This window comes from Schistocerca gregaria, chromosome 9 (assembly GCF_023897955.1).
Source record: "Schistocerca gregaria isolate iqSchGreg1 chromosome 9, iqSchGreg1.2, whole genome shotgun sequence".
Classification (NCBI taxonomy): domain Eukaryota; kingdom Metazoa; phylum Arthropoda; class Insecta; order Orthoptera; family Acrididae; genus Schistocerca; species Schistocerca gregaria.
In genome coordinates this window covers 78573429-78588533 of record NC_064928.1, presented here as the reverse complement: position 1 = coordinate 78588533, position 15105 = coordinate 78573429, and the positions used below count along the sequence as shown (strand labels likewise).

The window sequence follows — 15105 nt, the reverse complement described above, 5'->3', positions numbered from 1 at the left end:
CGTCTTGCCACTGGTGTGCTTTATGTATGACCATATGACCAGAATCTCTTTCTGTGACCATAATTACAATCAAGGGAGGGGAGGGAGGGATGTAAAGGTGCTAGGTTCCAATTAGAGCTGGGAATATGAGGTAAAATTTTTTTTATTTAAGGTCGGACCAGCTGTCATTTGTGTAGCCATTCGAACATCTGTGTTACTATAGCTATGTTACAGTATATTAGGCTAACTTTGAACTACGAACCGGAGCTGGCATATAGGAAAATTTTGCGAATCGATTAATTCCTTTTGCAAAAGACTTAATGGAGTTTAAATGCTGAGCTAAAGGCAACATTGGTATGTGCGGCGTTCGGATTTTGTGCACCCTTAAATAACTCTGGAATGGACCGTGACTGATGTTTCAGATTTGGTCCACGGCGTATCAGACCTTGGCCTAAGATAAATTTTAACTATTTGAATAAAAAATTCTTGCTTCGTTAGGATTTAGCGTGGTAAAAACCCGTTTTTCTGGGAGGTTGTTCGAGTGTGTTACTTCTATTCTTTATAATCGTACGAATCGCTTGAAACTTTATGCGAAGTTAGATAAATACGAGGGTAATCCCGAAAGTAAAGTCTCCAATTTTTTTATAAGTGTATAAAATGGTTCAAATGGCTGAGCACTATGGGATTCAACTTCTGAGGTCAATAGTCCCCTAGAAGTTAGAACTAGTTAAACCTAACTAACCTAAGGACATCACACACATCCATGCCCGAAGCAGGATTCGAACCTGCGACCGTAGCGGTCACGCGGTTCCAGACTGCAGCGCCTAGATCCGCACGGCCACTTCGGCCGGCTATAAGTGTCTAGAGCTGTTTATTTCTAAAATGGTTTACATCAGTTTACAGCTTGAACGTTTAGCTATTTTTTGACATAATCACCATTTCTGTCCATGCATTCTTGTAGACGCTGTGGCAGTTTTTGTATGCCCATGTCATACCAGCTCGCCGCCACGCTGTTCAGAAACTTATTAACTACTTCTTGCACCTCGCCGTCGAAGCTGAATCGCTGGGACCACAGTAAACGCTGACAGGAGCTGTGAGAGTCTGCAAAAACTCAAACGGGCAATTCACATGCGGCGAAGAGGAATGTTGAGCAAGGGCGTACACACTTTCCATGACAAAGCTCGCCCACACATCGGCTCGGCAAACCGTTGCTCTGTTGCAACAGTTTCTGTGTAACATAATCACCCACCCACTCTATAGTCCTGACTTGGCGCCCAGTAGCTATCACCTGTTCCCTACGTTAAAAGAAAATTTTGCCGGAAAGCGATTCAGCTCTGACGACGAGCTGAAAGAAGAGGTTCATAACTTCCTGAACAGAATGGCGGGGAGCTGGTATATATAACATGGGCATACAAAAACTACCACAGTGTCTACAAAAATGCATCGACAGAAACGGTGGTTATGTTGAAAAATAGCTAAATGTTCAAGCTCTAAACTGATGTAAACCATTGTAGAAATAAACAGATCTACGTACTTATACACTCCTGGAAATTGAAATAAGAACACCGTGAATTCATTGTCCCAGGAAGGGAAGACTTTATTGACACATTCCTGGGGTCAGATACATCACATGATCACACTGACAGAACCGCAGGTACATAGACACAGGCAACAGAGCATGCACAATGTCGGCACTAGTACAGTGTATATCCACCTTTCGCAGCAATGCAGGCTGCTATTCTCCCATGGAGACGATCGTAGAGATGCTGGATGTAGTCCTGTGGAACGGCTTGCCATGCCATTTCCACGTGGCGCCTCAGTTGGACCAGCGTTCGTGCTGGACGTGCAGACCGCATGAGACGACGCTTCATCCAGTCCCAAACATGCTCAATGGGGGACAGATCCGGAGATCTTGCTCGCCAGGGTAGTTGACTTACACCTTCTAGAGCACATTGGGTGGCACGGGATACATGCGGACGTGCATTGTCCTGTTGGAACAGCAAGTTCCCTTGCCGGTCTGGGAATGGTAGAACGATGGGTTCGATGACGGTTAGGATGTACCGTGCACTATTCAGTGTCCCCTCGACGATCACCAGAGGAGTACGGCCAGTGTAGGAGATCGCTCGCCACACCATGATGCCGGGTGTTGGCAATGTGTGCCTCGGTCGTATGCAGTCCTGATTGTGACGCTCACCTGCACAGCGCCAAACACGCATACGACCATCATTGGCACCAAGGCAGAAGCGACTTCATCGCTGAAGACGACACGTCTCCATTCGTCCCTCCATTCACGCCTGTCGCGACACCACTGGAGGCGGGCTGCACGATGTTGGGGCGTGAGCGGAAGACGGCCTAACGGTGTGCGGGACCGTAGCCCAGCTTCATGGAGACGGTTGCGAATGTTCCTCGCCGATACCGCAGGAGCAACAGTGTCCCTAATTTGCTGGGAAGTGGCGGTGCGGTCCCCTACGGGACTGCGTAGGATCCTACGGTCTTGGCGTGCATCCGTGCGTCGCTGCGGTCCGGTCCCAGGTCGACGGGCACGTGCACCTTCCGCCGACCACTGGCGACAACATCGATGTAGTGTGGAGACCTCACGTCCCACGTGTTGAGCAATTCGGCGGTACGTCCACCCGGCCTCCCGCATGCCCACTATACGCCCTCGCTCAACGTCCGTCAACTGCACATACGGTTCACGTCCACGCTGTCGCGGCATGCTACCAGTGTTAAAGACTGCGATGGAGCTCCGTATGCCACGGCAAACTGGCTGACACTGACGGCGGCGGTGCACAAATGCTGCGCAGCTAGCGCCATTCGACGGCCAACACCGCGGTTCCTGGTGTGTCCGCTGTGCCGTGCGTGTGATCATTGCTTGTACAGCCCTCTCGCAGTGTCCGGAGCAAGTATGGTGGGTCTGACACACCGGTGTCAATGTGTTCTTTTTTCCATTTCCAGGAGTGTATAAAAAAATAGGAGACCTTACTTTTGGGGTTACTCTCGCAGATAAAATCAAAACTAAATTTCTTATCCAGTAATCTTTATCCAGTGTAGAGACACAATATTTTGAAGTCGAGCTAACTGAAGCATGTAAAGTTCGTTCGAACAATGGCAGCAGGTGGTGGTGTCAGATGCTGCTGCTGCACCTGAAACCTGCACCCAGCGTGGTGCAAACGACGCACTGCCCGCCTCACCTGTCACGGCTCCACCGACGAGCGCCAGCACGAGTGTAACGGCCACCCCGAGCAGTTGGCAGCCCGCCTGCTGAGCGGCGCTGCGGTTGAAGCCAAATCCTGTCAGCTCCTGGTCATCGGGGTGTCTCTGTAAGTGTAAAACGCTACAGCGTACATTCTGGAAAGACGAGCGCAAATTACAAAATATTTCAACTGTACAGGAATTGAGTTGTCCCGAATCCCTACTCATAAGCATATTCTTCCTCACACCACCCATTAACATAAGAACATGGTGTACGTGAACTTCGGACTGTATAGATTGTATTTACATAGACAAGGTAATTCAGCTTCTATCGCCGATGTTATTGAATCTGTATACTGAGCATGCAGTGAAAGAAGCAAAAGAAAAATTCTGAGTAGGAATTAAAGTCCATGGAGAAGAAATAAAAACTTTGAGCTTCACCGATGAAGTCGTCAGCGCCAAGCGATAACAGTGTTTACATAACAAAACTGTTGCATCCTTGACCTTCCGTTTGTAGATGTATCCTTGTCCGGTTAGTGGCTGACGCTACAGATCTTTATTTATGGAAATATACAGTATAGTCACATACAAATAAACACAGAATCATTTTGATTAATTTTTCTTTTGCTACGAGTATACAATAAAAGAAATTATTCAGGTAGTGAAGGGTGACGAATATTTAATAGTCATGGGTGACTGGGATTCGGTAGTAGGAAAAGGTAGAGAAGGAAACGTAGTAGGTGAATATGGATTGGGGGAGAGAAATGAAAGAGGAAGCCGCCTGGTAGAATTTTGCACAGAGCACAACTTAATCATAGCTAACACTTGGTTTAAGAATCATGAAAGAAGGTTGTATACGTGGAAGAACCCTGGAGATACTAAAAGGTATCAGATAGATTATATAATGGTAAGACAGAGATCTAGGAACCAGGTTTTAAATTGTAAGACATTTCCAGGGGCAGATGTGGACTCTGACCACAATCTATTGGTTATGACCTGTAGATTAAAACTGAAGAAACTGCAAAAAGGTGGGAATTTAAGGAAATGGGACATGGATAAACTGATAGGACCAGAGGTTGTACAGAGTTTCAGGGAGAGCATAAGGGAACAATTGACAGTAATGGGGGAAATAAATACAGTAGAAGAAGAATGGGTAGCTTTGAGGGATGAAGTAGTGAAGGCAGCGGAGGATCAAGTAGGTAAAAAGACGAGGGCTAGTAGAAATGCTTGGGTAACAGAAGAAATATTGAATTTAATTGATGAAAGGAGAAAATATAAAAATGCAGTAAATGAAGCAGGCAAAAAGGAATACAAACGTCTCAAAAATGAGATCGACAGGAAGTGCAAAATGGCTAAGCAGGGATGGCTAGAGGACAAATGTAATGATGTAGACGCTTATCTCACTAGGGGTAAGATAGATACTGCCTACAGGAAAATTAAAGAGACCTTTGGAGACAAGAGAACCACTTGTATGAACATCTGAGCTCAGATGGAAACCCAAGTCTAAGCAAAGAAGGGAAAGCAGAAAGGTGGAAGGAGTATATAGAGGGTCTATACAAGGACGATGTACTTGAGGACAATATTATGGAAATGGAGGAGTATGTGGATGAAGATGAGGTAGGAGATGCGATACTGCGTGAAGAGTTTGACAGAGCATTGAAAGACCTGAATGAAAAAAGGCCCCCGGAGTAGACCACATTCCATTAGAACTACTGACGGCCTTGGGAGAGCCACTCCTGACAAAACTCTACCATCTGGTGAGCAAGATGTATGAAACAGGCGAAATACCCTCGGACTTCAAAAAGAGCAAAATAATGCCAATCCCAAAGAAAGCAGGTGTTGACAGATGTGAAAATTACCGAACAATCAGTCTAATAAGCCACAGCTGCATAATACTAACACGAATTGTTTACAGACGAATGGAAAAACTAGTAGAAGCCGAGCTCGGGGAAGATCAGTTTGGATTCCATAGAAATACTGGAACACGTGAGGCAATACTGACCTTACGACTTATCTTAGAAGAAAGATTAAGGAAAGGCAAACCTACGTTTCTAGCATTTGTAGACTTAGAGAAAAGTTTTGACCATGTTGACTGGAATACTCTCTTTCAAATTCTAAAGGTGGTAGTGGTAAAATAGAGGGAGCGAAAGGCTATTTACAATTTGTGGAGAAACCAGATGGCAGTTATAAGAGTCGAGGGGCATGAAAGGGAAGCAGTTTTTGGAGAGGGAGTAAGACAGGGTTGTAGCCTCTCCTCGATGTTATTCAATCTGTATATTGAGCAAGCAGTAAAGGAAACAAAAGAAAAATTCGGAGTAGGTATTAAAATCCAGGAAGAAGAAATAAAAACTTTGAGGTTCACCGATGACATTGTAATTCTGTCAAAGACAGCAAAGGACTTGCAAGAGCAGTTTAACGGCAAGGACAGAGTCTTGATAGGAGGGTATAAGATGAACATGAAGAGGGTATAAGATGAACATGAACAAAAGCAAAACGAGAATAATCGAATGTAGTCGAATTAAGTTGGGTAATGCTGAGGGAATTAGATTAGGAAACGAGACACTTAAAGTAGTAAAGGAGTTTTGCTATTTGGGGAACAAAATATCTGATGATGGTCCAAGTAGGAAGGATACAAAATGTAGACTGGCAATAGCAAGGAAAGCTTTTTTGAAGAAGAGAAATCTGTTAACATCGAGTATAGATTTGAGTGTCAGGAAGTCATTTCTGAAAGTACACTCCTGGAAATTGAAATAAGAACACCGTGAATTCATTGTCCCAGGAAGGGGAAACTTTATTGACACATTCCTGGGGTCAGATACATCACATGATCACACTGACAGAACCGCATGCACATAGACACAGGCAACAGAGCATGAACAATGTCGGCACTAGTACAGTGTATATCCACCTTTCGCAGCAATGCAGGCTGCTGTTCTCCCATGGAGACGATCGTAGAGATGCTGGATGTAGTCCTGTGGAACGGCTTGCCATACCATTTCCACCTGGCGCCTCAGTTGGACCAGCGTTCGTGCTGGACGTGCAGACCACGTGAGACGACGCTTCATCCCGTCTCAAACATGTTCAATGGGGGACAGATCCGGAGATCTTGCTGGCCAGGATAGTTGACTTACACCTTCTAGACCACGTTGGGTGGCACGGGATACATGCGGACGTGCATTGTCCTGTTGGAACAGCGAGTTCCCTTGCCGGTCTAGGAATGGTAGAACGATGGGTTAGATGACGGTTTGGATGTACCGTGCACTATTCAGTGTCCCCTCGACGATCACCAGAGGTGTACGGCCAGTGTAGGAGATCGCTTCCCACACCATGATGCCGGGTGTTGGCCCTGTGTTCCTCGGTCGTATGCAGTCCTGATTGTGGCGCTCACATGCACGGCGCCAAACGCGCTTACGACCATCATTGGCACCAAGGCAGAAGCGACTCTCATCGCTGAAGACGACACGTCTCCATTCGCCCCTCCATTCACGCCTGTCGCGACACCACTGGAGGAGGGCTGCACGATGTTGGGGCGTGAGCGGAAGACGGCCTAACGGTGTGCGGGACTGTAGCCCAGCTTCATGGAGACGGTTGCGAATGGTCCTCGCCGATACCCCAGGAGCAACAGTGTCCCTAATTTGCTGGGAAGTGGCGGTGCGGTCCCCTACGGCACTGCGTAGGATCCTACGGTCTTGGCGTGCATCCGTGCGTTGCTGCGGTCCGGTCCCAGGTCGACGGGCACGTGCACCTTCCGCCGACCACTGGCGACAACATCGATGTACTGTGGAGACCTCATGCCCCACGTGTTGAGCACTTCGGCTGTACGTCCACCCGGCCTCCCGCAAGCCCACTATACGCCCTCGCTCAAAGTCCGTCAACTGCACATACGGTTCACGTCCACGCTGTCGCGGCATGCTACCAGTGTTAAAGACTGCGATGGAGCTCCGTATGCCACGGCAAACTGGCTGACACTGACGGCGGCGGTGCACAAATGCTGCGCAGCTAGCGCCATTCGACGGCCAACACCGCGGTTCCTGGTGCGTCCGCTGTGCAGTGCGTGTGATCATTGCTTGTACAGCCCTCTCGCAGTGTCCGGAGCAAGTATGGTGGGTCTGACACACCGGTGTCAATGTGTTCTTTTTTCCATTTCCAGGAGTGTATTTGTATGGAGTGGAAGTGAACCATCGACAGTAAATAGTTTGGACAAGAAGAGAATAGAAGCTTTCGAAATGTGGTGCTACAGAAGAATGCTGAAGATTAGATGGGTAGGTCACATAACTAACGAGAAGGTATTGAATAGAATTGGGGAGAAGAGGAGTTTGTGGCACAACTTGATGAGACGAAGGGTTCGGTTGATAGGACATGTTCTGAGACATCAAGGGATCACCAATTTAGTATTGGAGGGCAGCGTGGAGGGTAAAAATCGTAGAGATAGACCAAGAGATGAATACACTAACCAGATTCAGAAGGATGTAGGTTGCAGCAGGAACTGGGAGATGAAGAGGCTTGCACAGGATAGAGTGGCATGGAGAGCTGCATCAAACCAGTCTCAGGATAGAAGACCACAACAACAACAACACGAGTATACAAAACAAGAGGAGATGTGCAGTCATAAGCTGATTTACCAAAATCTTAACTTCCAATTTCAAACATATGATAAGTACGATAGGCAATTACATCTCTATCATTAAAACTTTCAAGTCCAGGTACACTAGGAACTCCGCTACCAGCTCTTACTATGGCAACGTGAACCATCCATTTCCATGTGAGAAAGTGAGCAAAGGACCTGGAAGAGCAGTTGAACGGAATGGACAGTGCCTTGAAAGCAGCTGAGTCGTGTCACGGCTCAACTCATTTGATTTACCCACGAGATCATTTCACATGTTTTCGCCGCAGCGATAGGAGCCGTGATTGCTGAGCACTGTTGGCGCTGGTGCGCGAAGCAACAGATTTATGAGGACGGCTCGGCCAGTATATGGAGACAGGACGGAAGCGACGGGAAGTCAACCGGTGTCTGCCGATTAAGGACTGCGACGAGTGTGGCTGTTTGAGAACATGTGGGGAGGGTGGAATGCTCGCTTGCTCAGCGTGGTTCTCCATGACCAGCTGTTGTCTGTTGAGCCCTGGTACTTGTAGCCAACATTTTGTGATTTAAAATATTACAGAGAATATCATCATTTGCCAGGTTGTTGTCGTTGTCGTAGTCTTCAGTCCTGAGACTGGTTTGATGCAGCTCTCCATGCTACTCTATCCTGTGCAAGCTTCTTCATCTCCCAGTACCTACTACAACTTACATCCTTCTGAATCTGCTTAGTGTAGTCATCTCTTGGTCTCCCTCTACGATTTTTACCCTCTATGCTGCCCTCCAATACTAAATTGGTAATCCCTTGATGTCTCAGAACATGTCCTACCAACTGATCCCTTCTTCTGGACAAGTTGTGCCACAAACTCCTCTTCTCCCCAATTCTGTTTAATACCTCCTCATTAGTTATGTGATCTACCCATCTAATCTTCAGTATTCTTCTCTAGCACCACATTTCAAAAGCTTCTATTCTCTTCTTGCACAAACTATTTATCGTCCATGTTTCAGATACATACATGGCTACACTCCATACAAATACTTTCAGAAACGACTTCCTGATACTTAAATGTATACTCGATGTTAACAAATTTCTCTTCTTCAGAAACGCTTTCCTTGCCATTGCCAGTCTACATTTTATATCCTCTCTACTTCGATCATCATCAGTTATTTTGCTCCCCAAACAGCAAAACTCCAATACTACTTTAAGTGTCTCATTTCCTTATCTAATTCCCTCAGCATCACCAAACTTGCCAGGTGTCTACTGTGAATAATTATTAATTCGTTTCATAGTGAATGGCACCGTATCCACTATCAGCGATCATTTTATGAAAGTTCTGTCCAAATTATTATTACATTAGACTTTGTTAAAATTGGTGCGTTTAAATTGCAAATTTCCTAATTCCACTAATATTGCTTGGGATAAATCCGTCTATTTCTTGATATTGCCATATTTTTGTATTAAATTGTTTCCGTCTCGAGAATAATAGAATTGATTTTGGAACACGTAGGGAGGAGGGGGGGGGGTGAAGTATTTATTGAAAATTTGCTAGATACCACAACCATCGTGAAATTGAAAACTTGACAATGTTTACTCATGTCACCAGTCGTTAGTGTTTTTTCTGTCTCGTAGCTTACTTAACTGATGTAAAATAATTTAGAAATTTTGTGTATTTATCACGACAGGTGAACTGATATCACATGACATTGTCATTTCCGTAGGGTTTACGTAAGCTTAAGTGAAATCAGAAGGTAAAAAAAACTGATTACCATTGACAATTTTTTTTAACAGTCAGTAGAGAATTTGTTCCACTGTTCCCAAATTGGATTTTTTTAAGGTTTTATTTTGCATGTAGTACAAATCACAAGTTCAATATTTTTTGCTGCAATTGTTAATATTTGTACATGTTGCACTATTGGACGATATAATATAACTTTTACTAACAGTATCTTTATGTAATGTTTGAGAGTAGGGCTGGGTGTTGACCTAGAGAATGATTTAAAAAAAATTATTGCTAATATTTCCTTTTAAACTGTTAATTGTATTAACTTGGATGTATAACCAATTATTGTTAAAAAATAAATTTGTGTCAACAAGGCTTGGACCAAATAAATGTGCCTACACCTTCCCCATCCTGGCGCTGCTACCGTCTCTACATTACAGGAACATCAACAAAAGAAAAAGGAGGATAATGGATTGTAGTCGAATTAAATCAGGAGATGCTGAGTGTATTAGATTAGGAAATGAGACGCTTAAAGTAGTAGATGAGGTTTGCCATTTTCGGAGCAAAATAAATGATAATGGTCGAAGTAGGAAGGATATAAAATGTAGACTGGCAATGGCAGGGATAGCGTTTCTGAAGAGGAAAAATTTGTTAACATCGAGTATACATTTAAGTGTCAGGAAGTCATTTCTGAAAGTATTTGTATGGAGTGTAGCCATGTACGGAAGTGAAACATGGACGATAAATAGTTTGGACAAGAAGAGAATATAAGCTTTCGAAATGTGGTGCTACAGAAGAATGCTGAAGATTAGATGGGTAGGTCACATAACTAATGAGGAGGTATTAAACAGAACTGGGGAGAAGAGGAGTTTGTGGCACAACTTGACTAGAAGAAGGGATCGGTTGGTAGGACATGTTCTGAGGCATCAAGGGATCACCAGTTTAGTATTGGAGAGCAGCGTGGAGGGTAAAATTCGTAGAGGGAGACCAAGAGATGAATACACTAAGCAGGCTCAGAAGGATGTAGGCTGCAGTAGGTACTGAGAGATGAAGAAGCTTGCACAGGATAGAGTAGCATGGAGAGCTGCGTCAAACCAGTCTCAGGACTGAAGACCACAACAACAAGGTGATTCACTGGAAATACAGTCTAAGACAAAAGACACCACGCACCTGCCGAATGGGACGGAAATCGCTTGATGTGACGTACATGTACAGACGAACAAATGATTACAGTTCCAGAAATAATGGATGATTTCAGAGAAGAAGTTTCACATATTGAGCAAATGAATAAATCGCTGGTCAATCCGTGGCCCTCACGCTAGCAGTTATTCGGCTTGGCACTCATTGATAGAGTTCCTGGATGTCCTCCTGGGTACCAAGTGGTTCAAATGGCTCTCAGCACTATGGGACTTGACATCTGTGGTCATTAGTCCCCTAGAACGTAGAACTAGTTAAACCTAGCTAACCTAAGGACATCACACACATCCATGCCCGAGGCAGGATTCGAACCTGCGACCGTAGCAGCAGCGCAGTTCCGGACTGAAACGCCTAGATCCGCTCGGTCACAGCGGACGGCTCCTAATGTGGATATCGTGCCAGATTTTTCGCAAATGGCGCGGTCGAGGGCCCTTCCCATGATGCTCCAAACGTTCTCAATTGGGGAGAAGTCCGCCGACACGCAGTAGAAATTCTCTTCGTATGGCGAACGCCAGTCACCATGGTATACCACCACTGTCCAGGTCGCCTCTAGACATGTCTTCAGCAAAGAATCTCACTGACTGGTGTAGAACTGTCGGCAGTGACAGGCCCCTCATCGAACGGAGTCCCGATGATGAGCTAAGGCGTGGCTGTAGACACCCTGGACTTTCGCCCTGGACTGTCAGGAATGCTGGTCTGGAGTGTCATTTCTTTTCACAGCCGGACTCCTTTGTTGTCATGCGCTGCACATTTGGAGCACAGCAGAACGCTGACGATATTCTACGCCTCGTTTTGTTGCCCGTCGTGGCAAGCCATCCTGGGCTCGCGTTTCAACAAGATAATGCCCGCCCGCAAACGGAAAGTGTTTCTACTGCTCGTCTTCGTGCTTTTCGAACCCTGCCTTGGCCAGAAAGGTCGTCGGATCTCTCCCCGATTGAGAACTTTTAGTGCGTCATGGATAGCGCCTCCAACCAGCTTGGTATTATGGCGATCTAAGGCGCGAATTGGACAGAATTTGACACAATATCCCTTAGGAGGACATCCGACAACTCGATCAGTCAATACCAAGCGGAATAACAGCTTATGTAAGGGCCAGAGGTGTGCCAGCACGTTATTGAATTGCTCAGTTTTTGAAGGTATTTATCTTGAATAACAACTTTGAACATGGCTGACGCAAATTTGAAAAATATGTAAAAATCTGCCAACCGGTTGCATAGATTTTATATATACCTTGACCAGGTTTCGTCACCTCTAAGGGTGACTTCATCAGAAGGTAATGTGATTACCTAAAATGAATATGTCAGATTAAATATCTTACCTAATAAAAGTTTACATTATGTAAACGAGTGTAAAACAAATAGTACTTACGTGGAGAACATATCGTGAAAGATGTACTGTGATTTAAGCGATGAGTTGCTCAAGTCAGTGCATTACATGACACAAAATTTGAAAAGAGAGCTTGCATATAATGAACTGATGTTCTTCATTACGTATGTAATTCCAGTAGTATTGAGCTCTGGTTCTACCTGTGCTACGTAAAACGTAGCAAACTTCGTATTATTTTATCCCGTTTGAAGCTCATTTATAAATATTACTCACTAATATATAAAATTAATTTTTGTTAAAAGCCATATCGGCTATACGTATGATTTACTTCAGAAAAGGTGTAGTATACAAAACTGTCTAGCTCACGTAACAGGTAGCCCGCTTGTGGCGCGCCCTGCATTACGTTCACTTGGCAGCGTGACCAGCTGCCACACAGTCAGTCTCCTCACACCACACTGGTGTTACTTATGTTTTAATGATTGACTTTATGAAGAACATTATGTCTTATGTCTTAATGTAACTTAAGCAACTCAGCTCTTAAATCACTGTACATCTTTGACGATATGTTCTTCATGTAAGTACTATTTGTTTTACACTCGTTTACATTAATGTAAACTTTTATTAGATAACATATTTAATATGATATACTCATTCACTCTCTCCGGCGGTATTCCGCAAGGTTACCGCCCTGCGGTTGTGTCATTCTAGCACTAATCGAAGCGCTAGTTTGCAGGTGCCAACCAGCCAGCCAGCCAGCGGAGCAGCCGAGCAGCAGCAGCAGCAGCAGCAGCAGCGGTCCAGCCTGTAGCAGCCAGCCAGCCCTCCTGCAGCAGCGGTCCAGCCAGCCAGCCAGCCAGCCAGCCAGCCAGCCAGCCAGCCAGCCAGCGGAGCAGCCGAGCAGCAGCAGCAGCAGCAGCAGCGGTCCAGCCTGTAGCAGCCGGCCACCCCTCCTGCAGCAGCGGGCCAGCCAGCCCGCCAGCCAGCCAGCCAGCCAGCCAGCGGAGCAGCCGAGCAGCAGCAGCAGCAGCAGCAGCGGTCCAGCCTGTAGCAGCCAGCCAGCCCTCCTGCAGCAGCGGTCCAGCCAGCCAGCCAGCCAGCCAGCCAGCGGAGCAGCCGAGCAGCAGCAGCAGCAGCAGCAGCGGTCCAGCCTGTAGCAGCCGGCCACCCCTCCTGCAGCAGCGGTCCGGCCAGCCAGCCAGCCAGCGGAGCAGCCGAGCAGCCGAGCAGCAGCAGCAGCAGCAGCAGCAGCGGTCCAGCCTGTAGCAGCCGGCCACCCCTCCTGCAGCAGCGGTCCGGCCAGCCAGCCAGCCAGCGGAGCAGCCGAGCAGCAGCAGCAGCAGCAGCAGCAGCAGCAGCCCCGGCCCCGTCCGCGGTAGTGGCGCCAGCTGCGGCATTCCTGGCAGTCGGCGTCGGCGTCAGCTTCAGCTTCCGCGTCAGCAGCGTGGGACTCTGGTCGTCGTCCGTCTTCGTCCATCTTCGTATGTCGCCAGTTTTCTTCTTCTTCTTCTTCGACTTCCCTTTTTGTCTTGTGTACATTTCTATATCCTTGTCATCATGTCAGCGCCCACCACCACTACGACCACTACTACCACAGCCATAGTCTACACGTCCCCCTCTGCCGCCACCACCACCATTACATGGTGTGCCCAGTCACACCCCCCCTCTTTCCATCCCTCCTCTTCTCACTCTCCCTTCGCCTTCGCTCTTTGTCGCCCCTCTCCAGTTTCTTCCTCCCGCTCCTCTCCCTCTGATCCTTTCCCCCCACTCCTCCAGCCTGTCACTGCAGCTCCAGCTAGGGTGGTGGCCCGTCGGGCCTCTGCCCACACCCAACTCTCCCCATCGCCTTCGCCGTCACTGCCACCGCCGTCGCCTTCACCGTCACCATCTCCGGCGCCGTCTGCTGCGTCCACGCCGGGACCTGCCGTTCCAGCCACCTCCCTATACCTCCTATCCCTCATGTCACCACCCACCCTTCTGCCGCCGTTAATCGCCCTAGTAGCACCGCCAACCTCCTCTGATCCCAAAAAGGACCTGCCCCGTCCTCCTTCCCCTCCCAGGATGCCATGGATGCCTCCCCACCTGCCCCTGCTCCCTCCACTTTCTCCTCCTCCCCCCTTCTTTATACGAATACCTCCTCTCCTGTCCGGATCCTTCCCTTCTCAAGGCCCGGAATCTCTCCCTCCTCCTCCGTCAACACGTCCCTGGTGCCCCCGTCTCTCTACTCACTCCCAGACGGGATTCCGTTCTCATCTCCTCCCCCAGCCCTACCCTCCATACTGACATCCTCTCCCACCTAACCATCACCCGTTTTGGGCCCAAAGCTTCCCTCACCCCTGCTCCTTCTCCATCTCCCACCCGCTAACCCCAACCCCCGTGTCGCCCACCAACCCTCACCACTGTGATCACTCGGCTCAGTCTGACGATCATGGAGGAGGAGGTGTTAGTGTAGCTCAAGGCGCATCCCTCACTGGAGGTGCAGGATGTCCACTGCATTTTCAACTCCTCCAGCCCCACCCGCTTTATGTGGGTTTTCTCCGAGGACGCCCCCTCCATTGACCGTCTATTGAAGGTGGGTGCCCTCCTCTTCAACCACCACTATAAGGTCGACCCCTCTCGTTTTCCTCCTCAATCCCTGCGCTGCCAGAGGTGTCTGCATTATAACGCACACACAACAGCTGAGTGCTGCAAGGCCCCCACCTGCCCGCATTGTAAACAACTTCCTTCGGCAGAGCCCTAACCTACAATCCCCTCCCTCCTGCAATACCTGCAATCTCCCCCATCCCACCTACTCAATAAAGTGTAAAGCCCGACCCCCTCTGACCACTCCTGAACTCACTGTACCTGTCCGTCCTCTGGACGCTCCCACCCCTCCTGGCAATTCCCTTTGTCCCCATCCCCCCCGTCCCCATCGCTGAGTACATCATCAGGTTCCTCACCATTGTCTTACAAAACGTCCGCCCTTTCCAGCGCCCTCACAACTTTCAGCAGGTGCCCTCGCCACCCATTCCATTTCCCACCTGAAAATGTATGCCACCTACTCCAACAACCAGGCCCATTTCACCTTCTCCCGTCTTGACACCCTTGTCTAAATCCCTGTCATGGCGCGACAGC

General features: G+C 47.7%; 1 protein-coding gene across 1 annotated transcript in view; it reads right to left on the bottom strand.

Moving 5' to 3' along the window:
• LOC126291737 (ammonium transporter Rh type A-like) overlaps nt 1-15105 on the bottom strand; it is a 332630-nt gene that overhangs the window by 5299 nt on the left and 312226 nt on the right. Inside the window, exon 9 of the mRNA XM_049985409.1 lies at nt 3171-3297. Within this exon, the coding sequence (XP_049841366.1) occupies nt 3171-3297 (127 nt within the window). The remainder of the gene's footprint in view (nt 1-3170; nt 3298-15105) is intronic.